The 26,474-nt window shown below is 38.9% G+C and overlaps 2 protein-coding genes across 5 annotated transcripts; one reads left to right on the top strand and one right to left on the bottom strand.

Moving 5' to 3' along the window:
* Positions 1–3,608: 3,608 nt before the first annotated feature.
* On the bottom strand, positions 3,609–21,853 carry LIAS (lipoic acid synthetase). 2 transcript variants are annotated; one of them, XM_014857223.3, is made up of 11 exons: positions 21,699–21,834; positions 20,371–20,543; positions 19,310–19,403; positions 18,179–18,259; positions 16,025–16,181; positions 15,881–15,938; positions 11,633–11,761; positions 9,816–9,961; positions 8,675–8,745; positions 7,763–7,874; positions 3,609–5,553 (listed from the first exon to the last, which is right to left on the bottom strand). In XM_014857223.3, exons 1-11 carry the CDS (start codon positions 21,741–21,743, stop codon positions 5,501–5,503), a joined length of 1,119 nt encoding a protein of 372 aa, XP_014712709.1. In that variant the 5' UTR covers positions 21,744–21,834; the 3' UTR covers positions 3,609–5,500. The 2 variants fall into 2 exon arrangements, with proteins under 2 accessions (XP_014712709.1, XP_044623636.1); XM_044767701.2 differs by lacking the exons at positions 15,881–15,938; positions 16,025–16,181; positions 19,310–19,403 and having other exon boundaries at positions 21,699–21,853.
* A 37-nt stretch (positions 21,854–21,890) lies between these two features.
* Positions 21,891–26,474, top strand: RPL9 (ribosomal protein L9). 3 transcript variants are annotated; one of them, XM_014857225.3, is made up of 8 exons: positions 21,891–21,993; positions 22,440–22,486; positions 22,576–22,691; positions 23,296–23,391; positions 24,382–24,514; positions 25,711–25,791; positions 26,002–26,116; positions 26,379–26,474. In XM_014857225.3, the coding sequence occupies exons 2-7, from the start codon at positions 22,441–22,443 to the stop codon at positions 26,106–26,108; spliced, it is 579 nt and encodes a 192-aa protein (XP_014712711.1). In that variant the 5' UTR covers positions 21,891–21,993; position 22,440; the 3' UTR covers positions 26,109–26,116; positions 26,379–26,474. The 3 variants fall into 3 exon arrangements, with proteins under 3 accessions (XP_014712711.1, XP_070362119.1, XP_070362120.1); XM_070506018.1 differs by having other exon boundaries at positions 21,969–22,059; XM_070506019.1 differs by having other exon boundaries at positions 21,971–22,356.

Consider the following 26,474-nt stretch of genomic DNA (forward strand, 5'->3'; position numbering starts at 1 on the left):
AGACAGAGAAAAGAGACTACTCATTGTAGATTCGTAATTTACAATAGACCACTACTAACATGGGATTGATTATTTTAGGTGAATATACATTTGCCTTAATTTTAAATTAGGCATTTATTTTAAAGGCATTAGAATAAACATCACTTACAAGTGATATAGTATAAAAACTTGGCTGCTCTAACACAGACCAAAAATTATAGCATCAAATAGAACAGAAATGTATCTGTCTCTCACACAACAGTCCAGGTAGGTGGTCCATGGCTGGTCGAGCACTTCTACAGTCATCAGTGGCCCAGGCTTCTTTACCTGGTTGCTCTGCCATCCTTGACACAAGTCTATCGCACGGTCCAAGATGGCTGCTTCAGCTCCAAAGTCATGTTCTCACTCTAGCCATGAGGGAAGGGGAAAAGAAGGGGAAGGTACCACCACCCCTTAAAAGCACATTCTGAAGTAGCACAAATCATTTCTGCTCACACACTTGGTCCAAACTTAGTCACACATCCCCAACGAGCCGCAAAGGAGTCTGGGAAATATGAATTTTTAGCAGGATGACCAACCATGTGCCGGCTAAAAATTCTATTATTGTGGAAGGAGGATTATGGAAATTGGCGACAATTAGCAGATTCTGCCACACACATAAAATCCATATTTTCATTGCCATTATTACTGATTTCCACTATGGTAAGGATATCAAGTTTCATTTTAAAGGGATTTAAGTTTAGAAATTCAGACAATTGTAGAAAAAAAAATTAATATATAATACTGTAGTTCCCATCCAGGTAGGGCAAAAATTGTGAAGGTTGTATGTGAATGACCGCAGTTTAGGAAATGCAGTAGTAGGTGATAGATTTTAATTGGTAACACTACACTTAGGAAACTACCAGGGATGTTAGTTTTTCTAACACTAAAGACCAAGCCTACATGATGGCAAACAGAGAGATATAAAGTGAAAATTAAGTATTATTTGTTTTCTACCAATGATTTTCAAACTGCGCCCAAGCATCTCCACAGAGGTGCTTCAGGGATCCTGCAGATAACTCATTTAAATATAAATACATACATACACACATGGATGATTATAATATATATGTAAAACTGTCTACAAAGCTATTATTAAGAAGACAGTGGTCAACGTGGCATGCTGAGCACACGTTTATATTCTCTCCATTCCAATGACCCCTTTAAAATTACAGCAAGGCGGGGAAAAGGCAGAATCCAGTAAAACAAAGGGAATAGGAGGGGATCATCAGTGGTCAAGAAATTTAAAGAAATTTCTGGGAAGCACTGGATGGATGTGTACTGACTGAAGAGAAGAGCTGCTCCGGGGAATACTGGTGTGAGGGCCAGAGCAGGAAGCCCCGTCCAGCAGAGCAGCAGAGGCTCTACCCAAAAGGAGCTGGGACGGAGAGGGGCATACACCAGGCTTAACCGTAGGCCTCTAACTTGAACAGTCCATCTCATCTCATCCACCTCCAGAGGCAGAATGACAGGCAGCCTGACATTTATATCCATGCGACTACATCTCCCAGCCATAGGGTCAAAAAAAGCAGGTGGGGATAGGGGAGGGGTCTTCTCTAAAGAAACTGACTAAACCTCTTGGGGAGAACTAGAGCAATGAGTATTGTTCTGCGCCAGAACAAAGCCCTCCACATTCTACATCCAACACCAGCTGTCTGTCCATTTGCCCTAAAGCAAAGCTAGCAAGTCAGAGGATTGTCTGGACTTTTGGTTACCTGTGCTGAATTAAACACACGCAGTATTTTCATTCTCTGAAACCTTACTAAAACGGCAGTAGAGGAATAAGAAAGACAAGGACAAAGAGAATAAGAAAGGATGCACCAGTGGATGAGGGATGTCAACCAATTTGCAGAAGGTGGAAAGCAAGGGAAGGCTAAGCAACTTACAAAGAGCAAGCAGAAATTTCAGGGCCACCAAAGAGATGGCTTTCTAGATGTAGGTAATTGGCCCCTTAGAAGATCTCAAGATTGGAGGCACCAGATACCACAAAAGGTGGAGTTGAGATGTGAGGCCGCAACCGGGGCCTTAGATAAAAGACTGTAAGGAATGGTTAGATGCACCCAAACCTCTACTACCCCACACCAAGAAATAACCTTTCCCTACCCCTGCTCTCAAAGGATAGGAGAGGTTTATCTCCAGGAGGAAAGAATCAGGTTTCAGACTTGGGGACAGTGTTAGTGGGATGCCAGACTGGAAACAAGGGAACTAAATAAAAGCCTGCACACTGAACAGAGACCCACGCTCCCCTATCCTACTTGTTTTTACCCATCCAGCTCTCAGAAAGCCAGCAGCCAAGTTTAGAATCCTCAAGGCAGGAGACTTGAGAATTATTATTATTTTTTTTTAAACTTGAATGGCTTTAGAGAAATAATCCTGACATTTGGGAGTTCCTCACTGAAAACTCCAGCTCACCCCGTGAGCACTCTACAGTGGAGCTCTTTCATTTAAACAGCTCTCCAGCCCACCCCGCCCCCCTCAGCTCCCAGTCAGTTTTAGAGTGGCCCCCACTTAGTATGCATGGACAGCCCAGGACCGCCTGGCATCTGAGGATAGCCTTCAACACAAAAGGCAGAGACCAAAACAAACGAGGGAAACAGAGACAACGCTCAATGCAGAGAATCACAATTTCAAAAAACTAATTATCCTCAGAGAGAAAAATGGAATAAATTGCAGCTAGGAAACAAGAACAAGATGCTATTAGAAAAGAAAAGAATAATCAGAGAACAGCTCTTGAAAATTAAAATGTGGTGGCCAAAATTTTAGCAAGAGAATCACTGTCAAATGAAAATTTCCATGGAAGCCCAGTGGAAAATAGATTAAAATGGTACTTTATTAGCACAAAAGTAAAGTGTGTGTGTGTGTGTGTCCCCAGCAGAGGTGAAGGGCATGTGCTCACCCCCTCCCAGCTGCTGCTCCTGCTGGTTTGCTCTTCTCACACTCTGAACCTTTCTTTGGAGTATTATTCCCATTTTCTGCCTAAGGCCACTGGTGCGCACATGCTTAATGAGGTAATAACAACAATGCCTCCAAGTTAAGATGCTTTTCAGCTTCAAGAGAAATTCCTATTTAAACTGGTTTCGTTAATAAAGACGTTTATAAAATGTCTCACCACACAGGAAGGGAGTTTGAGGGTTGGCTGGTTCGGTGGTTGGAAAAGGGGCAGGGACTCCTGTACTAGTTGTTTTCTTAAAAACCAGGTATGTTTATCACTCTCATTTTCTTAAAGATGCCACTTGTGCTACAGAAACAAAAAGATTAGACATAATAAAATGGGCAAACACCAAACTGTAATGCGTTGGGGACCACCGATACATTACCTTGTCCTGCCCCGTCCAGGATGTTTTCTAGACCTCCTGCCTGCCATGCCTGTGCATCTGAATGTGCTTCTTCTTAGCGCATTGCTGTTGAGGCAGGTCAGCTCTGCCCTGGGCTTCTCAGATTCAAGCCTGTCCATTCTTGTACAGCTGTGCACGGCAGGACACCTCTACTGCACGTGCTCACCACACTTGAGCGCCCAGCAAGACCAGCCACGCGTTCCAGTCACGGTCTGATGGTCAGTTACACAACGACGAGTGAATGAATAACGAACCCAGAAGATACTATTTATTTGTGATTCCACTTTGAAACACACATTTCCTGCTACTCATCTTTCATGCTTTTTGATTAAGTTCAACTGGAGAGTATCTTGAGATTGCAAGATGAGGTGTTCGAAAATTTTTTATAGTTTATTATTAGTTAGCTTTACCAGTCAGGATTTTTCTCAATACTGTGTAACCAAAATCACACAAAGAAATAAGACTGTTGAGGCTGATAAAAGACAGCAAATGTCACCATGACTCCCAATTTCACGTTTGCATCAAACAGCTCCATTTTATCATTCACTATTTTTATACATAGCTGTTACAAATCCGAAACTTTAGGGGCCAGCCCGGTGGCGTAGTGGTTAAGTTTGGGGCTCTCTGCTTTGGCAGCCCAGGTTCACAGGTTCAGATCCCAGGCACAGACCTACACCATTCGTCAAGCCATGCTGTGTCGGCAACCCACATACAAAGTAGAAGACTGGCATAGATGTTAGCTCAGGGCCAATCTTCCTCAAGCAAAAAAAGGAAGACGGGCATAGATGTTAGCTCAGCGACAACCTTCCTCAAGCAAAAAGAAGAAGATTGGCAACAGATATTAGCTCAGGGCCAATCCTCCTCATCAAAAAACAAAACAAAACAAAACAAAAAACTAAAAAAACTCAAAAAACAAATCTGAAACTTCAACATACATTTGTGCTAATAAAACACCATTTTAATTATTTTACATTGGGATTCCATGAAAATTTCATCTCACAAAATGATTCCTCTGCTAAAATGTTTCATTACCATTCGTCTAGACTGTGCAAAATTAGGAAACACCCAGATTACATCACAAAATCAGTGCCTGGAAAGTAATCATTTTTTCCTGTGAAATAATAGATTTTAAGGAGGATGACTGCCAGAGATGTTTAAATTTAAAGTTGATGAGGTCCATTTTACACAGCAAAATTTATTAGGATCTACAAAGAAAGTCAAAGTACACATGACTTCCCTGAGTTAAATTAAAACGTAACCAATTTTCAAAGTTATGCATTACTTTTATAAAAAATACTAGTTCACATATTTAAAAATTCAAAACAAAATTGGCTATCCACCTTACATATTTTAGAATGTAACTGTCTAAAGACTTCCTTTGTGAGATGCAGTAGAAAGAGAGGATTTGGAGTCAAAAGACGAATTTGAGTTCTAGTACTCAGGAAAGAAACTCCTTCTTCAGGTCATTACTATCATATAATACAACCATCTCATCAGAGCGGTGTGAGGAATCAAAGGAATAAATGGTATAGTGCAGTCTATCATAAAACGAGGGTTAATACTGTTATTCTTAGGTTATATTGCCCTATCTTAGAACATCGTGGTCTTGGTTTCATAGAGGTCCTAAATCAATGCAAAACTATTTTACAGGTCTAAAACAGTCACACCAATGTAAAGAATCAACACTCAAACCCTTAAGCCTTTTAAAATTATTCCAATGATGTTATAGTACCATGTGAAGGTCTCATGCTAAGTATACGTGAACTGATCAGAGCCTCAATCTACACTGACTGTTTCATCACAGTATGACATTTTTCAGAGATGAAATTTGACAGTGACGTACAGGTAACAGGCTTAAAAGATTCTCTAGAAGTTTCAATGTATTTTTTAATTATATTGTTAACAGTAAACTCTTACAAAGGTATTTTGTGATTACACCATAGCAAGCAATTGTTTACTGGAACAAAGAAGATATGCTAAAAGACAAATCAATTACTATAATTAAACATGCACTGTTTATTGACATTTTTCCTAAAACTAAAAGTCTGAGGTATGTCCACTGAAGTCTAGGCATTCTGCCACCACCTCTCTTACCAACTAGAATCAAATTTTAAAAATTCCTCTGATCTTGAATGTCTTGTTAAGCATTAGAGGGCTTCTGTTTTTCTTTTAGCCACTAGATTTTTCAGAAAAAATTCACCTATTTAGGAAAAATGAAAACACATTCATATCAATTTAAAGTAAATTCAGAATAATTATGCAAACCTCAGTGTTTCCCATTAAAGACTTTTATATTCATTGGTGTTTCACTCTTCTCAAATCTCAATGGCAATAATTTTCTAACCTCACATATCCCCTATATCTTTTGCCCTTTCCCAACAATAATGATTAGTCATTATTCTTTAAAAATTTTTTTATCACTACAGTCTCTACTATTATTCCTTCTAGTAAGTCAATATTACAAACGGTGACCCTATTGTATCTATGGGGCCGCTTCTGTGCATTTACTCCCCTTTATGTGCACTATCTATTCCTCATCACTGACAAAGTATTGCTGTTGGCACAATTCATTTCAGAGAGCAATTCTGCTACATTATTAGCCTGGATCTGATGTTTATAAAAACAGACCTCGTTGCAGTTGAGCAGACACATCCGATGGAATCTCTTTAGCTTATTCCCCTCTAGGGAAGCAAGAGCTCTTCATTTATAACAGGCTTTCTCTCACCCCCCAAGTTGTGCCTGTGCAATAAGTTAGCTGCTTAGAGGGGGCACATTCACCTTTCAGGTCATCAGGGTTCCATTTAGTCTATCACTATTACAGCACGGCTCAATGCGTACTGGCACAGCTCAGCACTGCAGGCCTGATTTTATGAGGAGTCTGATTAACTTCTCTTTGTCATCTTAATATACAAGTAGAACAGCAACGATCATATCTGTACACAATCACCGAGGATCCCCAGACTCATAACCTAGCCAAGTCAGAGAGAGAATAACTCGCGCTGCTCCACAGCTCATCTAAATATGATAGGACGAGAACCAACATTATCAGATCCTAATCCACCATCTGAGCCCAAGGCTCTACACACCAGAACTCGATCTTTTACTGATAATTTTAAAAGCATTCAAAAGTTCATAATTTACTTCCTTATAAATGCTAGAAATTTTCCTTAAAAAAACCCCAACAAAATAAAAACTCCTTTCAAACAATATTATTCTACTTTAACCACTCTGGAAGCTGATGCTGGTCCTATCCTTTATATATATATTTTAGCTTGCCAGTAGCACTGCTTGAAGAAGAACAAATCACTTGTAATTATTGGATTCCTAAGTCCCCACATCCTGTCAGTCAGTATTGAATCAAATTCTTGGGTTTTATAACCAGGATAAGTTGTTTTTAGTTCACTACAGTGTCTTCAATTTCTTTAAAAGAATACAATGAATATTACTAATACTTGAACATTAATTTTTACAATTAGAATTACACCTAATTTAAACATATGTATGATTTGGACCCCAATATATAACACAGTCATTTAAAAGATCATTAATAGTAATAACATGGTTTAGACAAACAAAAAATAAATAGCTGTTTGACCCACAACTAAAAATACACAACTACGTACTGGGGGCTTTGGGAGAAAAAGGACAAAAAAAGTTAATAAATAAATAAACAGCTATTTATTCTTCAAAAAATTATAATTGGAAGTCCAACAGGGAAAACACCATAAACATTTTTTGAACTAAATTCAATCTTCAGATATGTTCTCATGGACCCTCTGATGGTCACTACCACAGGACTTTTTATCTCTTGGAAAAGCCTTTTATTTTCATAAGTCAGCCCAAGCTACTGATCAAAATAAGAGCTGAGAAGGTGAAAAACTGCATTGTAGCTAGTAAAAACACTAAAAATTTCTATAGGGAAAATAATCTTATGGATTTTTTTTCTGTTGCCTCTGGGAGGGAAAACACAAAGATCTTAATGGTATAAACAGCAATGCTGTCAAACAGATACTTTTCAAGGTTCAAACTGATCTCAAATTGGGAGTTTGGAGAGGTAGCTGGCATCACTGTCAAATGAATATACATTTTCCAGAAAACTGTGTTACATGCTTGACTGATATTTGTCTTTTCTGAATAACCTACTATTGAAATCCACACACAGAATAAACTGATTACTTCTGCTTTCATCACAGCAGCTAAGCTATAGGGGAGGTGGGAAGGATTCTTTATTTAAGGAATAAAATAGGTTTAAGAGAAATTTTTCCTTAATATGACCCCTATGGAGAAAAGCTCCCAAAGATGTTCCAGAAAAAAACATTTTTTCTTTCACAAAAGACAAGCACGGCAATTCTAATTTTAATGCGGAAAATTATGGTCTATATAAAACCATCCCCTGCAGTCTAACTTACCTGCTTTATATGAAGAACGCACCAGAGGGCCACTTGCAGTATAATGAAATCCAAGTTTGTTTCCTACTTTTTCCCAGTATTTGAACTTTTCAGGAGTAATGTATTCTTCAACCTAGATTTAAAGAATTCATTCTGATAGATTCTAGAATTTCTCTAAATCATTTTGATTCTATGGAAAATCTATGTCCATGCATTCAGGGTGATTTTCGCTTCATAATTTATTCTGGCACTCCCAGGCTTTCCTTCTCTCCCTTCTCTCTGACTACCTGTCTCCTGGTCACTTACGTGTTGGTCACTCCATCAGAACATAATTACAGAGAACTGGAGAGGAGGGGAACCATATCAATTTTGTATTATATTAGCTACTGCAAAGGACAGAGAAAGAAAAGGAGACTACTATAGAGATTACATATCTGTATCATTCCTTTACTGACTGGTAGATACAATCAAGAATTAGTCATGCCTGTAAGATTCTTGAGGATAAAACTGTGTCTTATTCATCTTGTATCTTCTGCTTAGCATTGTGTCCGGCACATGGTCACTACTCAAGAAAAGTTTCTTGAATGAAAGAATATATTCCAATATAGAAATAGGAAGACTGATTTTTCCTTCTTATTTCATCTCTGGCTTTCATGTAACTCCAACAAATCACAAGATCACCCAGTGGGAATGAATGTAATTACCCAACTTTAAAATTTTTTTTCTGTGGCTTCACTTAAGTCATACAATTTTGGGGGCAGCAAATAAGTGCCAGTGTAGCTGCTTTATGCAGATAATAAAACGGAAACTGGAACTGGGACATATACGTGGCACATTACACCAAAAAGCCAGCAGCTTCTTAATTTTACCTATAGATAATAAAGATTTAATTTAAATTACCAATAAACATTTGGCAATTCATAGTAGCTGTACCTTAAGATGGCGCCTTGTTGGCTGCATATATTGTCCTAAGGTCAAACAGTCCACATCTGCCTCACGGAGTGCTATAGAAAAAAAGCACACATTGCATTACCAGATGTTTTTACAATGCTAAATTTGTGGATTTAAGCACAATTTTCTGAGCATAATTTTACTTCAGACCAGTGTGAACTTTACACGGCCTATTATCCCGATGTTGGGGAATGACTATACCTATCCATTCAAAAGTATTTATGTGCCAGGAAATACACTGTGGTTTGGAAACACACAATTAAGGCAGTCATGTAGGGAAAGATATAAGGACAAATAACTCTAATACAGTGGAATAAATGCTAAAATAGGAGTGGAAAGGTATTTAGAGCCAGAGTCTGTTAGGCAGAAAAGATGAAGGGAACAGTATATGACAGGCCTGCGAACATTCATATTACAGTCCAGATATGCCGTCTTCGGCTTTTGCTACATGTACAAGATACGCTCTGCAGGATGTGATTTGATGTCTGCCGTTTCGGAATCTGTCTAGTAAAATGATATACACTGTGGTAAGGAGCAGCTTTTAATCACTATTTGAACTTATTACTCTTTAAACCAATAAATGACTGCACATAGGCCAAGAATCCTCAGGGAAAATAAAGGCTTTTATATTTTAAGATTTAAAAAGCCCAAGAATCACAAAGCGAATGGGCTTATGGGACTGAGGTTCAGCAAGGTCCAAAGCACATGATGTTACGTGACACTACAAGCAAGCTCTTCCTCAAAGGCCTGGATTCATCTTATTCATCTTCGAATTCTCAGTGCCTGCCAGAGCTCCCAGTACTTGGCTAGCTCTCAAAAACTGTCCAATGACTGACTAAGAAAAGTGGACAAAAATCACGTTTTTACTTGATGAAAGGGTAGGGAATAAAACGGGATAGCAATTTCATATCCTGAGCTTCCTGCACATCATTCCATAAAGTTCTAAGAAAACATACTTCCTGTGCTTTCCATGCTGCTGTTTATAACCACAATACTGTACTTTGTTCTGACTGGCACTTTCACTGAGACCGTGGAGGAATCATACATAACACGGCCTTCAAAGTGGGGTTCCTGCTATTACTCAAATTAAATGGGAAAGAGTTTCATTTTTCAGTTTCTTTACCTTTCATTGTTGCATATACTTGCTCATCACTCTCGCCTAAACCCAACATTATAGACGTTTTAGAAATAACATCAGGCCGAACCTCCTTGGCATGTTTCAGTACACGCAGAGACTGGTCGAAATTGGCCCGGGGATCACGAACTTTCCTTGAAAACAGCAGGGCTGTTGTCAGCAAGAATAACCACAGCTCAACTAAGTACACAGTTATGCAAGCAACTTGAAAGACCAGAAAAGTACATTCTAGACATTATATTACATCATACGGTTTGATGGCAGCATTCGTGCACAAATGTCTGTTACTTTAGGAAAGAAAATAAGGCTTCACTGGGCTGCCTAGCTCTGCCGAGTTTTAAGTCCTTTCATGCCTGGGGCAGTGAAAACTAGAATGGAAGTAATTCAGTTTATGAATTACTCATTAAGAGACTAGAATTCTGAAGCTGAGAATGAGTGATTGTAGGGGTAGTCAAGAGAGAAAGCAAAAAGAGCACAAGTAAGAAAATCTTGATACCGAACAAAGAAGAAACTGTTTAACCTGAACCCACATTTCAGGTCTGAAACTTTTATGTTCAGTTCTTTTCTAAAGACTAAGCTGCCCTCTGCTGGTGAGTATACAACACTAACATCTCTTAGGTAAAAAAATGCACAATTCTGGAATTTTCACTGGAAAGGATAATGTTTCTTAAGTGAAACCAGGGAAGTTGGCACCCACTGGCGGTGGTATCATGAGATAGGACAGGGTTGGAACAGGCCATGTGCTAGACTTCAACAGGGGCCAAAGCACCGAGGTCACATGGCAACAAGGCCCAAAGGACAGAAAATCACTATGTTAAACCATATGCTAGCATTCATTTGAATTCTAATGCACCTTTATTTTGTATACTGGTTTGCTGCTGTGGTTGTTATTTTTAAATAGGGACCAGCTCACAGGGAAGAGAGAAAACAAATTAATGAATTTAAAATAACCACAAAATTGATAATACAGGAAAATTACTTTTTGAAAGTATTTCTCCACTGAATTTAAGTTATGCTCCCTGATGTTTAAGTATGATTTAATGGGAATGCTGGTTATTGTTTATCATACTTCTTTCAAGTTCTATGACACAGAATAATGTGTAGAAGCCAATAAAATCACTGCCAAGTACTTTACTAAAATTTATGAAAATGAATTTATTAACCTCACTTGAATCAGGCTAAAACAATTTTCATTTTTCTGAAATATGAATATAGTCATTGATATGGAATAACAATCTTTAATTATTCCTAACTACTAAAATTATTAGGAAGAGTAAAGAAGCATAGTATCTACTTTTTAAAAGAGATTTAAAATACATCTGAATGATACCAGTTTTTCTTTGGCATTACTTATTGCATATATTAGTGCCAAATGCATTTTTAAAAGTCCTGTTTTTAGAATTACAATCAAAGCAACTGCTCTTGTGTAACTTTTTCTTTTTGAAAAATGTTCTTTGAAAAACAAAAAACTCACCAATACTTGCAATATACTATTAAAAAAAGAAAGAAAAAATATTATTGTGTGTGTACCAAAACATACACACATATAAATATATAAGTATATACACACTTAGATGTCAGTAATCAATGTTACTGGACGGAAATATGATGGGTGATGTTTACACTCTTTTTGTTGGCTATATTTTCTGATTTTTCTGTAATAGACATACGTTGTTTTTGTTTAAAACAGAGAATTCACTTTATAAAAGTCAATTACAAAGTTTTCCCCTGAAAAACCGTGAGAAAACAGTACAGCAGATTCTGACCCTCCAAACTTCCCCACAGTACTCTGTGCATGTAATCACCTCTGTAATTCCGGAACTGTTTCTACGTTATGTGCGTACACATCTAATCCTGACAGAGCAACTTTTTCTATTGCTTTAAGATCTCCTCGGAAATCAGGGGTAAGACATTCCACAAGAATTTCTGGATTCCTAGGGGAAAAAAGATAAGCATCAAACCGAGGAAAATAATCGACATAACTGCTGCTCAAAACAGAAATCGCCAGTACTCATTCAATCTCAGTCTCAACACAGTAATCTTTAGAACCGTGCCAAGAAAAGCACGAACATACAAATGTTTATATGTGAGCTGTTAAACGAAAAACACCCCCAAAAAACGCAGAACATCAAATAAGATGTACATGGTGGTTAAAACACACCTGCATGCAAATAATGATCAGAATAAATTTTGAGATTATATAGACTTTTAAATTTCATTGAATAGGTATTACAAAAATAAAATTGTTTTTATAGGAACTAAAATATAAATATTAAAACATTAAATATAAAATAATTTCTTTTTTCTTTAGAAAGTAAATTAGGACATTTCTTATGTGAATACAAATATTATTTGATTGCTTTTAAAATTCAGAGTCCCCTCTTCACTTCCTCCAGGCAAACATTTCACAAGTGCTATGGGTTTTAAAAACTATTTTCTGAGTTGCTGAGTCATGAGCATTGCTTAAATGAAATACACATTAAACATTAATCTTGTTATTTATATTCTGGGTATATCTATATGTTCAGGCATTAAAAAGTGAACTAGGTCATAGAGCTGTTCCCTTTGACACCACTTTACAAGACTGGGACAGCTGATAAATTGTTTCACAAACCCAATTGCAAAGTTCCTGGAGCTGTTTCCTGACAGAACAGATGTAGAAAAGACCAAGATACACCCTCTCATGGATATAAGAGATGTTGAAAGAACACATCCTGTAACTCACCGTTTTTTAACTGTGAGTTGAGACTCACTGGTAGCTGTGAAATCAAGTTAGTGGGTTGCAAATAGAATCTCTTTTTAATGAACTATAAAAAAAATAAAATAGAAAATATTGGGGGAATCACTGAAAAAAGATATACTAAGTGTGCCAGGTACTAGACTAGCTGAGCTGTAGGAGATTAGCATAACTCCTTTTTTATGCTTTTTAAATAGATGGGATTAAAAATACTAATAAAAATGTGTATTATGGGTAAAATTCCCAAGGCATATGAATATGGATAAAATCTATTTCAAGACTTACATATTTTAACAATGTGGGAGCTTATCTCATCTTAACTACTTCTAGATGATGATTTATTCAAAATCAGTGCTAGGAAGACTGCAGTTTATACTTCTTTTAAAAATTACTCAAAGTTTAGAAATCAACTACAAGAAAAAAGCTGGGAAAGGGACAGAGATGTGGAGACTAAACAACATGCTACTGAACAACCAATGGATCACTGGAGAAATCAAAAAATATCTGGAGACAAATGAAAATGAAAACACACCATACCCACTCATTTGGGATGCAGCAAAAGCAGTCCTAAGAGAGAAACTCATTGCAATACAGGCTCACCATAATAAGAAGAATCTCAAATAAGCAATCTCTACACCTAACACAATTAGAAAAAGAAGAACAAACAAAGCCCAAACTCAGTAGAAGGAGGAAAATAATAAAAATAAGAGCAGAAATCAATGAAATAGAGACTAAAAAACAGTAGAAAGGATTAATGAAACTAAGAGCTGGTTCTTTGAGAAGACAAACAAAATTGACAAACCCTTAGCTAGACTCACCAAGATAAAAAGAGAGAAGGCTCAAATAAATAAAATTAGAAATGAAAGAGGAGAAATTACAATGGATATCACAGAAATACAAAAGACTATACGAGAATACTATGAAAAACTATATGCCAACAAATTGGACAATCTAGAAGAAATGGATAAATTCTTACACTCTTACAAACTCCCAAAACTGAATCAAGAAGAAATAGAGAATCTGAATAGACCCACCACAAGTAAAGAGACTGAAACAGTAATCAAAACCTCCCAAAAAATAAAAGTCCAGGACCAGACGGCCTCCCTTGAGAATTCTACCAAACTTTCAAAGAACGTTTGTTACCTATCCTTCTCAAACTATTCCAAAAAAATTGAGGAAGATGGAACAGTTCCCAACACTTTCTACAAGGGCAACATCACCCTGATACCAAAGCCAGACAAGAACAACAGAAAGAAGGAAAATTACAGGCCAATATCACTGATGAACATAAACGCAAAAATCCTCAATAAAATATTAGTAAACTGAATACAACAGATTAAAAAGATCATACACCATGATCGAGTGGGATTTATACGAGGGGCACAGGGATGGCTCAACATCTGCAAATCAATCAATGTGAAACACCACATTAACAAAATGAGAAACAAAACCACATGATCATCTCAACAGATGCAGAGAAAGCATTTGACACAATCCAACAGTCATTTATGATGGAAAAAAAAACTCTCAATAAAACGGGTATAGAAGGAAAGTACCTCAACATAATAAGGGCCATATATGACAAACCCACAGCTACCATCACACTCAATGGGGAAAAACTGAGATCCTCTGATTCACAAAATAAACTCAAAATGGATCAAAGACTTGAAGATAAGACCTGAAACCATAAAACTTCTATAAGAAAATAGAGGCAGTACACTCTTTGACATTGGTCTTAAAAAGATCTTTTCAACTATCATGTCTACTCAGACAAGGGAAACAAAAGAAAAAATAAACAAGTGGGACTTCATCACACTAAAGAGCTTCTGCAAGGTAAGAGAAATCAGGATCAAAACAAACGGACAACCCAACAACTGGGAGAAAATATTTGCAAATCATATATCCACAAGGGGTTAATCTACATAATATATAAAGAACTCACACGAACTACAAAAAAACAAACAACTCAATCAAAAAGTAGGCAGAGGATATGAACAAACATTTCTCCAAAGAAGATATACAGATGGCCAAAACGCACATGAAAAGATGTTCAACATCCCTAATCATCAGGGAAATGCAAATCAAAACTACACTAAGATATCACCTTACACCCATTAGACTGGCTATAATCGGGCCGGCCCGGTGGCATAGCAGTTAAGTTTGTGCACTCCTCTTTGGTGGCCTGGGGTTCACCGGTTTGATTCCTGGGCATGGACTTAAGCACCGCTTATCAAGGCATACCGTGACAGGCATCCCACATATAAAATAGAGGACAGATGGGCACAGATGTTAGCTCAAGGCCAGTCTTCCTCAGCAAAAAGAGGATTAGTGGCAGATGTTAGCTCAGGGCTAATCTTCCTTGAAAAGAAAAAAAATCCAAATAAAGGGATTTTATTAAAAAAAAAAAAGAATGGCTATAATCACCAAGACAAAAAGTAACAAATGTCGGAGAGGGTGGGGAGAAAAGGAAACTCTCATATACTGCTGGTGGGAATACAAACTGGTGCAGCCACTATGGAACAGTATGGAGATTTCTAAAAAAATTTTTAAAAATAGAAATACCATATGACCCAGCTATTCCACTACTGGGTATTTATCCAAAGAACTTGAAATCAACAATTCAAAGAGACTTGTGCACCCCTATGTTCATTTCAGCATATTCACAATACCCAAGATGTGGAAGTGCCCATCAACTAATTGGATAAAGAAGATGTGGTATATTTATACAATGGAATACAACTAGGCCATTAAAAAGACAAAACAGTCCCATTTGTAACAACATCGACGGACCCTGAAGGTATTATGCTAAGCGGAGTAAGACAAAGACAAACACCATAGGATTTCACTCACATGTGGAAGATAAACACAGACAAAGAGAACTGTTTAGTGGTTTCCAGGGGGAAGGGAATCGGGGTGTGGGCACAAAGGGTGAAGGGGAGCACTTGTATGGTGACTGGCAAATAATGATGTACAACTGAAATTTCACAATGTTGTGAACTATCATAACTTCAATTTAAAAAAAAATTACTCAACGTTTGGACTAACACTCAAATATGAAGGAGGGGTTCTATGGACTAAAGGTCCATGGATAAGTTTGTGCCTCTGAATGCCTGAAATTTCTGAAAATATGTATTTGTATGTTCAAGTATGGTTTTTCTGGAGAAAAGATCACATAACTTCCAGCAGATTATCAGAAGAGTTTATAACCCCCAAAAGGTTAATAACCACTGCTTTAAGGTAAAGATCCTAAATAAACTGAATTTATATGGGCCAAAAAAAGTCCTTAAGCTACACAAGCAAACGGAAAAACAAGTACCTTTCCTTTAAGTATGATACAGTCTTTGCAAAGTGCTCAGCTCCTCCATCAGGCATATCTAGAAACAAAAGAGTCCACTAATCAAGATGATATCACAACTTAGTAAGAGCCAATTTCTGGAAGAGGCAATGATGACACACTAACCATCTCGATCCACAGACGTCAGGACAACATAATCCAGACCCCACTCTGCAATTGCCTTTGCAGTATTGTAGGGCTCATTGGCATCCACTGGAGGTGGATTCCTTGCAGTTTTAACAGAACAAAATCTGCAACCTCTTGTACATGTGTCACCCATCAACTAGAATAGAGACATTACAATTTAAATCAAATAGACAGATGACACTCAAAAATTTAATTTTGGGAGAATAAAGATGCAAAGAATGAATACAGTTTGATTCTATTTACAAGAAATTTGAAACATTCAAAGCTAAACAATTTATTTACGGAATTCAAATATGTGTGGTAAAACTAGAAAAAAAGGGAAACAAGCTCAGAATCAATAGTAGCGTTAAGGGAAAAAGAAAGGGGAGGGGATTAGGAAGGAATGCACAGGGGAGTTCAAAGATAATGCTACTATTCTACTCTCAAGCTAGAGGTGAGGATCAGTGTGGCTGTTATATTGGTATTCTTTTAACTTACACATAAAGATTCTTTTTTATCTATTTAATATTAATAAAAGTGATTTTAAAAGAAAATATTCAATTAACATATCAATATGCAGGTCTCTGTGGGAGTTAGAAAGCAGAGCTCCTTCTCGTTTAATAGATGAAACAGAAAACACATAAAAAGTCAATAATCTTGGGGGCCGGCTCTGCATTGGTGGCCCAGGGTTTTGCAGGTTCGGATCCCGGGCACAGACATGGCACCACTCATCAAGCCATGCTGAGGCGGCATCCCACATGCCACAACTAGAAGGACTCACAACCAAAAATATACAACTATGTACCAGGGGGCTTTGGGGCAAAAAAGGAAAAATTAAATCTTGAAAAAAAAAAAAAGTTAATAATCTGCTTCCTGTGGGTACTGCCATTTCCCCAGGACTCTGCTTCTGCTGCCACAGGTCACCACCATGTTCTGCCCCCTGCCAAGCACAGCCACTGCAGATGTTCTGGGGCCACTGGGAGTTTCAAAGCCCCACAGGAGGGTTTTGACTTGGGGGAGAAAGCTCCTCTTCCCCTTTATGTTTAACTCTCTCAGAGGAGACCCACAGCAACGGTGCTTAGGCCCAACATCTCATGAACTTTTACTGAAACAATGAACTCTCCCCAGGAACCAGTTAGGAGTCAATAGTGGGGAAAAGGTTTCAAGGGATGAAACCAGAGATTTCTATCATGGAGTATTCAGAATCACTCCTTCCTTTAAGAACTGAGGTTGCACAACTTGGATAAGCTCCCTGGCCAGCTCTGTATTATTCCCGAAGGAGCTCTATCTTATAAGAATCCTCAGTCCCTCCTATAAATACTGCAGTCTTCTCGTCCCACAACTCAAGTTCATCAGACATTCCCAGACAAGTACAAACTTTTAGTTGCACACAATTTAGGTTTAACCCCAATAACTCAACCTCAAACCCCTCTGGATAAACATGGTACACTGCGTTGTTAATCCCAATTCTTACTCCACCATATTAAGATTATACATCTCATCCTATGCCAGGTAACTTGCAAGGTCCTCCCACTGGGGGAGGAGTCTATGTCTCTACTCCCATTGATGTTTCGCTTGGCCATGTGACTGACTTTGGCCAAAAGAATGACAGCAGGCTTGACCAAGGAGAAGCCTCAAACGTGCATGCATGGTTGGCTTGCCCTCTTGTGCCCCTATCCTCCTCTATCATAAGAACACACCTTGGAGAGCTGCTGGACCACGGAGAACAAAGCTCTGTAGAGCAGACCCGAGCCCAACCTACCTCCTGGAGTCCAGCTTAGCCCAGTCGAGATCAGCTGAACTCCAGTTAACTGAAAGACCCATGACAGAGAAGAATAAATGCTTGTTGTTTCGGGGTACAAAGAAGTTAAGCAATCATGAATAACATTTCCAAAAATTAACAGAAGAGATATCTCAAGGCAACACATGAATAGCTGTCAGATAAATGGAAGAATCAATAACAGATTTATTCAGAGAAGGGTGAGATTGTAACAGGCTGGATTATTCTGTCAGGCTTTTTCTCACATTTCTCATACACTCGTATGTACCAAAAATTCTGATCCAAGATTCATAGTGCACATTTTTAGGATAAAGATATAAAATATCTCCTTTCAGTTTCTAGACTAACACTTCAGAGTTTGAGGCTGGCCTTACCATGATTGTGGCAGTGGCAGTGGCATATTCTCCACCTCCCCAACACTCTCCAATATTGGGACATCGAGCTTCTTCACACACCTGTGAGTAAAAGGTAAGTGAATACAATCAGATTGAAAATATGTACTAATTGAACAAATTAGCAATCAGGCATTTTACACTGTCCATTCTTTATAACATATTTATGAAAAAATTTACTATTCAAAAATGCTGTTAAACTGCCAAACTGTATATATATTAGGATCCCATTTTTATATTAAAAACTACATGAATGGGGCCAGCCCCAGTGGGCTAGTAGCTACATTCAGCACAGTCCACTTCAGTGGCCCAGGTTCAGTTCCTGGGCACAGACCTACACCACTCTGTTAGCAGCCATGCTGTGCTGGTGGCCCACATACTAAAAAATAGAGAAAGATTGGTGCAGATGTTACTTCAGGGAGAATCTTCCTCAGCAAAAAAAAAAGAAAGAAAGAAAGAAAGAAAAAAACTACATAAACGTATATATTTTATATGTGCAAAGAAAAAGGTCTGGAAGGATACATATTGAACTGTTAAAGTGGTGTAGTTAACATTTGGGATTGTGTGCATGTTTCACATTTAATACTATAGTCACATTGCATAATGACATGTCAGTCAATGACAGAGTGCATATACAACAGTGGTCCCATAAGATTAGTGCCATATAGCCTAAGTGTGTAGTAGGCTATACTGTCTAGGTTTGTGTAAGTGCACTCTATGATGTTTGCACAACAACGAAATCATCTAATGATGTATTTCTCAATACATATCCCCATTAGTAAGCAACACATGACTGTGTACTCTTTCCAACAAGCATGGACTTAATTTGTAATATAAAACAAACAAAAAAACCATCATTTCCTAAGTTGAAGGAAGAAAATCTTTGTTTTTTGCACTATTAAATGAGAGGTCAAGAAATACAATTACTTTCTGCTTCTTTTGCAGGGAAAATTATTTTTAAATATATTTCCATTATGGACAGTAATGCATCCTAAACATCTTTACTGACTTTCCTTGCTGTTATTGATATGTATTCTATTAATTTTTAAGTTGCAGATATGTAGGAATGTTATACCTTTTGGTCAAGAGGGACAGTTAACACTGACAACTTACTGTATGGAGATTTAAATTCCGCAATGTATTTTTCAGTCTATTGTAATTTTTCCCCATGGGAATCTCTGTCTTTAGCCATGGAGGTAGTCTTAACCTGAGGAAAGCCAAACATATCCATTAACAAATATGTTCCCATAGAATCACACAACTTCGAAGTTGCTTTGCTCTATTACAATTCCTAGTTTTTTCCCTACAATCCTGGATTAACTCTTATAGTTTCTGCCACAGGACTAAGAACAGAGAATCAAATTTAGGCTTGTTCAAACCACTTTATAAAACATCAATAATCGTGTCTAACAGGGCAACATCCTCATGTCTACCTTTTGCAAAGGCACTGAGTAAGAGTATCTTAATAAAAGAATGAGGAAGATTTTGAACATTTCATTCGTAACTAATAACACTGACGAAAAGTGCTACATTTGTTCAGAGTAGGGAGAGATCCCACAAGTGTACTTTCTGCTCTACATTCTAGAGTTTATGATGGTTATTCAATGGAAAAAATCTAAAATGTGGAGTGAAGACCATGTACCCTCAGGTTCCCCTTGACTTCCACCTACTGGTGATCAGAAGTCGTTGGGTAAAGTATCCGGCAAAGCAATCTGCCCTCTGCATGAAATGCCCTCACCATTCTTTTAAATGAAGGCAAAGGATCCAAAGGTCATATGTCTACTGACTAGGAGAAGCAACAAGTTTAGATCATCAACACGCAGTAACAATGAAAACTTTATCAAGGTCTAATAAACTAGTAGCAAGGTGATAACCTTCACTCTGAAGAAATTTGATGCTAGATAGAAAATAGGAGATGGTTAACAAACAAACAAACAAAAAAGAGGAGATGGTTAAGTCCTAGGAAGGTTGAAGAAAAACTGTCAAAGGGCACAGACAAAATGATTCCAACAATTTCACCTACTTACCTGTTCTATGTCTGTTATTGCTTCTTTCTAATGATGTTAAGCTAAATTTAACAAGTCATTAAAAATATTCTCTAGGGCTTGCTTATATCTGCAAATAATGCATGATGAAGGAATGAGACGTTGAAATTATCTCAAAATTTCAATTACCTTTCTCCTTTCTGGCGTTTTAAGTTTCCTTTATATTCATCCCAGGTGTTCTTGTCTGCAAGATCACCAGATACAAAATCCTGAAGTTCTGGTCCATTCTGTAAAAATTTCTTTTTTTTATCTGGCAAGGAACTTATTGCTTGGACTGGACCGCATAAATATTTTCCAAATACCTAAAGAAAGATTCATTATGACATTTATCTACGGAGGGTTGGAATAATTTAGTTTTAACCTATTTTGATACCTAACAGGAAGGGTAAAGACAGAGAACTGACTCAGAAATTATGTCAAACTATTTACAAAATGGGTCGGAGCTTAGAATCTAAGATTAAAGATGACTCAAGAACAAACCAAACCTAAAAGAGAATGGGGGTTAATCATTTACTACTAGATTTAGAATAGATTTAAAAACCTTTAGAACTGGCTAATATATGTCACACTTTCCCGTAACCCACTTAACAAGTACTAAAAGCCTGTCTTTCATCAAGCTTAAACTGCAATAACTGGAGAAGATGCCACAGCTTTGAATTTTCTATCCCCGACCTGAGCCAAAGACGTTTAACAGGAAATTTGCAATAAACCTCTCTGTACTTTGGGCTTTGGATAAGCACAGGTGTTAAACCGTAGAGGTAATGGTTCAGTGGGTTTCGCAAAACTGGAAGGAGGGAAACCAAACCTAATGTTTTAATTTTCTAGGTTACATTCTGTGTTTGAACATAGCAGTCACTCAGTATACAGTTGTTGACCATAAGAAACCATTGGCCTCTAGATCTGTACACAAAAGATAGCCGAAACACTAAAATTCACTAGTCAGTACATGTAACGCAACAGAACCTTCAACAATTCAAAAACCGTGCCTTTGAGGGAGCTGCACGATAGCTACTGCATTTGTTCACGTCTCCCGCTTAAAGCCTAGAGCGCAGGGTTGTGTACTTAGCAGCCAGAGCGGTGTCTAGCACACAGTAAGAGCCCAACACAAAGCAGTAATTTGGGGTGCCCATCGCAATTCTCCAAAAAAAATACAAGATACAAATCACTCTGAACATCCGAAAAAAAAAACTAAAGAGAAAAATAAAAGAAAAAAAAAATCACTCTGAGCAGCAGGAAAAAAGCTCTCAGCCCCGGAGAGAAACCTACAAACAAACCAATACCAAAGACTCTACCTCATGAGGGTGTCGGGAGAATTAAATGAGATCCTACATGAAAAAAGATCAGAGCAGTGCCTGGCTAGAGGTATACGCTCAGCAAGTATGGGCCTTATTATTGGGCGCTCTGAGGAATGGGAGCCCGCCACCCCACACCCGCACCCTGCTCGCCCCGCCGCTCACCCAGGGCCCCACGGTGCGGGCGGGTCCCCCGCAGCGTAGAGACATCCCCCTCTTTTTTTTTTCCTAGCAAGGTCGAGGCATCACTAACTCCCAGGAAAAGACACGTGAATAAACCGTCGCTCTGTTTATGACGGACCACGTGAGCCACCATTGACCCGGTGGAAGTTGAGCTGCTCCGCGATTGGCTGCTTTACCCTAGTGGCGTCGCGCCCTCATGACGCCATGCGCAGGGCTTTTTCCGGCTACAAGAACGTGATGACGAAAAACGTTCTCTCTTTGCCGCGTCTACTGCGAGGTGAGGATGTGTGTACTCTCGGTGGGCGCTGGGAATCTGAAGCCATCGGCTCTGGGAAAGAGAGCGGTGCGAGTCTAGCGCTCGGATCCTTTATTCTGGTTGTCACCCCGCGCGGGGAGCGCCGTCTGGATCTGGCGGCGCTGGGATTCGAGCCCTGGTCTGGGCTTTTAGGCCTACCCCCGCCCCTCAGCCTTGCCGGGATGGCGCCGCCCTGATAGGGCTCCCAGGGTTGCGCTGAGCGCGTTCCCCCACCGGGCCTCATGACACCGTGAGGGAGCTGCTCCTCCCGGGCCGGGACGCGCCGGGGGCCGCTCTCCGTGTTGGCCCTCCTGCCTCCTCCCCGGGATTCCTGCTGCCGGGCCGGTAGGAGTGGCGCTCTGTGCAGGGCCGTTTGGTCGAAAACAGGTCCTGCGCTGGCCCGCTTACCCCAGGTGTTTGTGTTTCAGAATGAAGACCATTCTCAGCAATCAGACCGTCGACATTCCGGAAAATGGTACGAGACTCGATGTTTGCCTTTTCCTTACGTCTTTCCTGCCTTCCGTGTGCTTTGTTCCGAGGCCTCACGAATACGTTCTCTCCTAGTCGACATCACTCTGAAGGGACGCACAGTTATTGTGAAGGGCCCCAGGGGAACCCTCCGGAGGGACTTCAATCACATCAACGTGGAACTCAGTCTCCTTGGCAAGAAGAAGAAGAGGGTGAGGGGCTTTTTTTTTTTTTTTTAATCTCTCGGTTGATTGGAAGGCGATGGCTTAAGAGCATTGAATGTGGTTGCTTTAAAAATTATAGAAACGAGGTTCAGTGTTTCAGCTTAAAGTTGAGTGTCCAAAATTGTAGTTAGTTTCAGGGTATTGTTTTAGCGAAGCTGGAAAACCAAATTCCGAATCCAGTGGCTTGTCGAGCTCAGTACTAGTAGTCCTCATCAGTGGCGGGTCTCAATACTGTCACAAGTTGGGTTTACCTTTCTCGTGGTTGTAAGAATCTTGGGAACCGGGCAGTTGGTCTTTTAAACCTGATATTTTAGATTTCCGGGAAGTGAAGTTTGATGCAGCTTGTACAGAAATCGGTGTTTCTGGGTTGTCATTCCATTGTGAAATTGTGCACCTGTGATGTACAGTAATAGAAATGTTAGTTGATCTTTGAGAACTTTATATCCGGTGGCTTGCATTTTTCCAGTTGAAAATTGTATGTTTTAATCAGGGTTAATACTAGACTCCAGAGTAATTCTGTAAATAAATGAACTGTGTTCTTCCAAGCCTGCTTATTACTGGAAAGAGTTCTAAAGTTTTTGTTGTGTTGCAGCTCCGAGTTGACAAATGGTGGGGAAACAGAAAGGAGCTGGCTACCGTCCGCACGATCTGTAGTCACGTCCAGAACATGATCAAGGGTGTTACGCTGGTAAGCGGTCGTCAGACGTCTTGGTTGCGGGAGGGGAGGTTTCTCAGCTGTATTTTATGTATTCGACATAAAGGTCTACTGCAGAGAGTAGATTATGCATGTAATTTAGTGAGATACTTGAGTTCTAGAACTTAGAAAAAGGGGATTGTGGCAAGTGTGTTTAATGGCATCCCTGGGTCTTTAGGATAAAGTGGTAAATGTGAGTAAAGACCAGAGGGTCTTAAAGGCTGATGTGTTTTCACACAAAGTAAGATTCACACCTCAAAGGTGTGTTTTTAGTAGAAAATGTGGCACATAGGGTAGGCCCTGACTTCTTGTTGATATGCCTCTCGCCACCAGGGCCCTTGGAGGGGTAGAAAAAACGTGGATCTAATTTCTGAGCTCCTTGTCCATTTCCCTAAAGCTTATTTGGTGTCGCTGGTCTCTTTCCAAACCCCCTCCCCCCAGCTTTTAAGATAAAGTTCGTGCTGCTGCCTCGCTGAAATGCTTTTCTTTGCATTAAAACTCAGCCCTTCCAGAGTGCATCTGTTTGTGGCACCCTGTACTTGACTCCATTGTAAGCTATCCGGGTGTGGTTCCCGTTCACCCTTGTTCCCAGGCTCAGTTCCTGGAGGGCGGGGGGCCTGTCCTGATAGCCTCAGTTCTTGCCATGTGGTGTAACTCAGTAAATGATAGCTTAATGTGCAAGATGGAAGACAGACTTTAGGGTCTCATTAAAAGAAGCTAGTATTGTTTACTGTGGTCATAGGAGGTAGTAAAATAAATGCTGTCTTAAGGAGCTTCTCAGTCCACTGAGGAGAGACAGAAACAAGTGTTTGTGTATAAAATCTTTGTAAGGCTTGGTACGGGTGACAGTTGGCCCAAAACCTTGACAAGGAGTGCTGTGTGAGGACTGTTTTAGTTTTAAATAAGTATAATGTAAGTTTACCCTACAAAATTTGGGTTTTTCAAATTTCTCAGCATCACTAATAGTTTGTTTATTTAACATAGGGCTTCCGTTACAAGATGAGGTCTGTGTACGCTCACTTCCCCATCAACGTCGTCATTCAGGAGAATGGTTCTCTTGTTGAAATCCGAAATTTCTTGGGTGAAAAATACATCCGCAGGGTTAGGATGAGGCCAGGTATGTGCATACTTTGGGATATGATTCAGAAATTTTTCTTTATACTTGTGAAACCTGGTTTTTTTGGGTTGGCTATAAATGAAACTAGATGTGTTTCATAATTGTCCATTTTGATTATGCTTGTAGTAACTCTTGTTGCTAGCTAAGATTTTATATGATATTTATACCAATTGCACTTCCTAAAGGCTTATATGTTGGGGTAGTTTACAGGGCATGGTGGCTGTTTAATTAGCTTTGCAAGCTGAAATCCTTAAAAAAAAGACCATTTGAATGGTGATTAATAGCATAGACTTTGCCTAGGTTCAGATCTCAGCTTTCACAATCAACCTTGAGCAGATTGTCTCTATGTAGCTCATTTACTCATCTGTAAGATTGGGAATACCTTATTTAACTCATTAAATGAGTTAAAATTGAAAATGCACTTAGAGTTCTTGCCTGATGGAAAGTAAACAGTGAAATGTTAGAAAATTTTAAAGCCTAGTGTTCTGTTGATGCTTTTTGATTCTGTTGGGGTGGGAAGGATTGGGAAGAACGGATTCTTAGTACCAGTTTCATGGGCTCTGCAAGAATATTATATTAGCTATGGTCAGCAACATTTAATGAGAACCCTTCTTAAAAAATAAACTTTTGGGGCTGGCCCCGTGGCCGAGTGGTTAAGTTCGCGCGCTCCGCTGCAGGCGGCCCAGTGTTTCGTCGGTTCGAATCCTGGGCGCGGACATGGCACTGCTCGTCAGACCACGCTGAGGCAGCGTCCCACATGCCACAACTAGAAGGACCCACAACGAAGAATACACAACTATGTCCCGGGGGGCTTTGGGGAGAAAAAGGAAAAAATAAAATCTTTAAAAAAAATAAATAAAAAATAAACTTTTAAGGGATACCAAATATGTGTGGTAGAAATAAGACTTCATACAAATCTTTGTACAGCTGAAATCCCACTAGCTGAATACCATTTTCTCATACTCATTTGAACCACAGAAAGAGTCTGACCACTCTGGGACAGATTCATTCAAGCAGGGACATGAGACTTTGGCCCAGATAAGTCAGCTCCTGTAGAACCAAAATCTTAACTTTCATTTGGTGTGTAGAATTTTAAATGGAATAAATTGCTACTTAATTTAAATACTTGTAAATTAAATATTTCTTAGATTGGATTTTTTGTTGACACTATATGCAAATGCTCTCTTCCCTTTTAGGCGTTGCTTGTTCAGTATCTCAAGCCCAGAAAGATGAGTTAATTCTTGAAGGAAATGACATTGAACTTGTATCAAATTCAGGTTCGTGTGTTTACTATGCCTAAATGTGCCTACAAAATTTTATCTAAATCTTGTAGTTGAATACATGATTATTCTCTTCAGTTGATGAGCTTTTTTAATTGTAGAAATTAAGTAAAAAGCTGTCCCAAAGATAGTCAGATTTTAAGCATAGCATATGCACTTTGTTAAGATGGTTTGATTGGTAAAGTAATTGTCTGTTTCTCTCTACAGCTGCTTTGATTCAGCAAGCCACAACAGTTAAAAACAAGGATATCAGAAAATTTTTGGATGGTATCTATGTTTCTGAAAAAGGAACAGTTCAGCAGGCTGATGAATAAGATGTAAGGTAGGTTGTTGTAAGTTTTATTACTGCTTTAATTGGAGGTCTTAATTTACTAAGACTTAAACTGGAGTTGTAGTAATGGGAGAAAATGGTGAGTTGAATTCTGGAACTCAGTAAATTTGGCAGAATAAGATGGAATTACACACGTCTTTGTTATGGACCCATAAGTCTTAATCATAAAGTATGTTTTAGATTGTTTAGCGTAAAACTTTTCTGGGCAAAGGTGTTGATAGAGATTTACAGACATTTTCATTTCTTTCTACAGTTGTCCAGCTACAGAAACAGCAAGATGCCGGATGATTCCTGAGACTTATTTGTGATATTTTAAAAGATGCAATAAAAGCTGTGTATTGATTTGGGA

This window comes from Equus asinus, chromosome 3 (genome assembly GCF_041296235.1).
Source record: "Equus asinus isolate D_3611 breed Donkey chromosome 3, EquAss-T2T_v2, whole genome shotgun sequence".
NCBI lineage: Eukaryota > Metazoa > Chordata > Mammalia > Perissodactyla > Equidae > Equus > Equus asinus.

Bases quoted from the DNA above. Each gene is read 5' to 3' on its own strand.
- LIAS (XM_014857223.3), bottom strand. From the start codon at position 21,743: ATGTCTCTACGCTGCGGGGGACCCGCCCGCACCGTGGGGCCCTGG. The intron at 19,404-20,370 runs GTAATTGAAATT...GGCTTTCCTCAG, and splicing joins AAACGCCAGAAAGGAGAAAG to GTTAAGACTACCTCCATGGC. The intron at 8,746-9,815 runs GTAAAGAAACTG...TTTTTTCTATAG, and splicing joins AGTATATGCAACAATGAAAG to CACTCCGTGAGGCAGATGTG.
- RPL9 (XM_014857225.3), top strand. From the start codon at position 22,441: ATGAAGACCATTCTCAGCAATCAGACCGTCGACATTCCGGAAAATG. The intron at 24,515-25,710 runs GTATGTGCATAC...CTTCCCTTTTAG, and splicing joins CAGGGTTAGGATGAGGCCAG to GCGTTGCTTGTTCAGTATCT. The intron at 25,792-26,001 runs GTTCGTGTGTTT...TTCTCTCTACAG, and splicing joins TGAACTTGTATCAAATTCAG to CTGCTTTGATTCAGCAAGCC.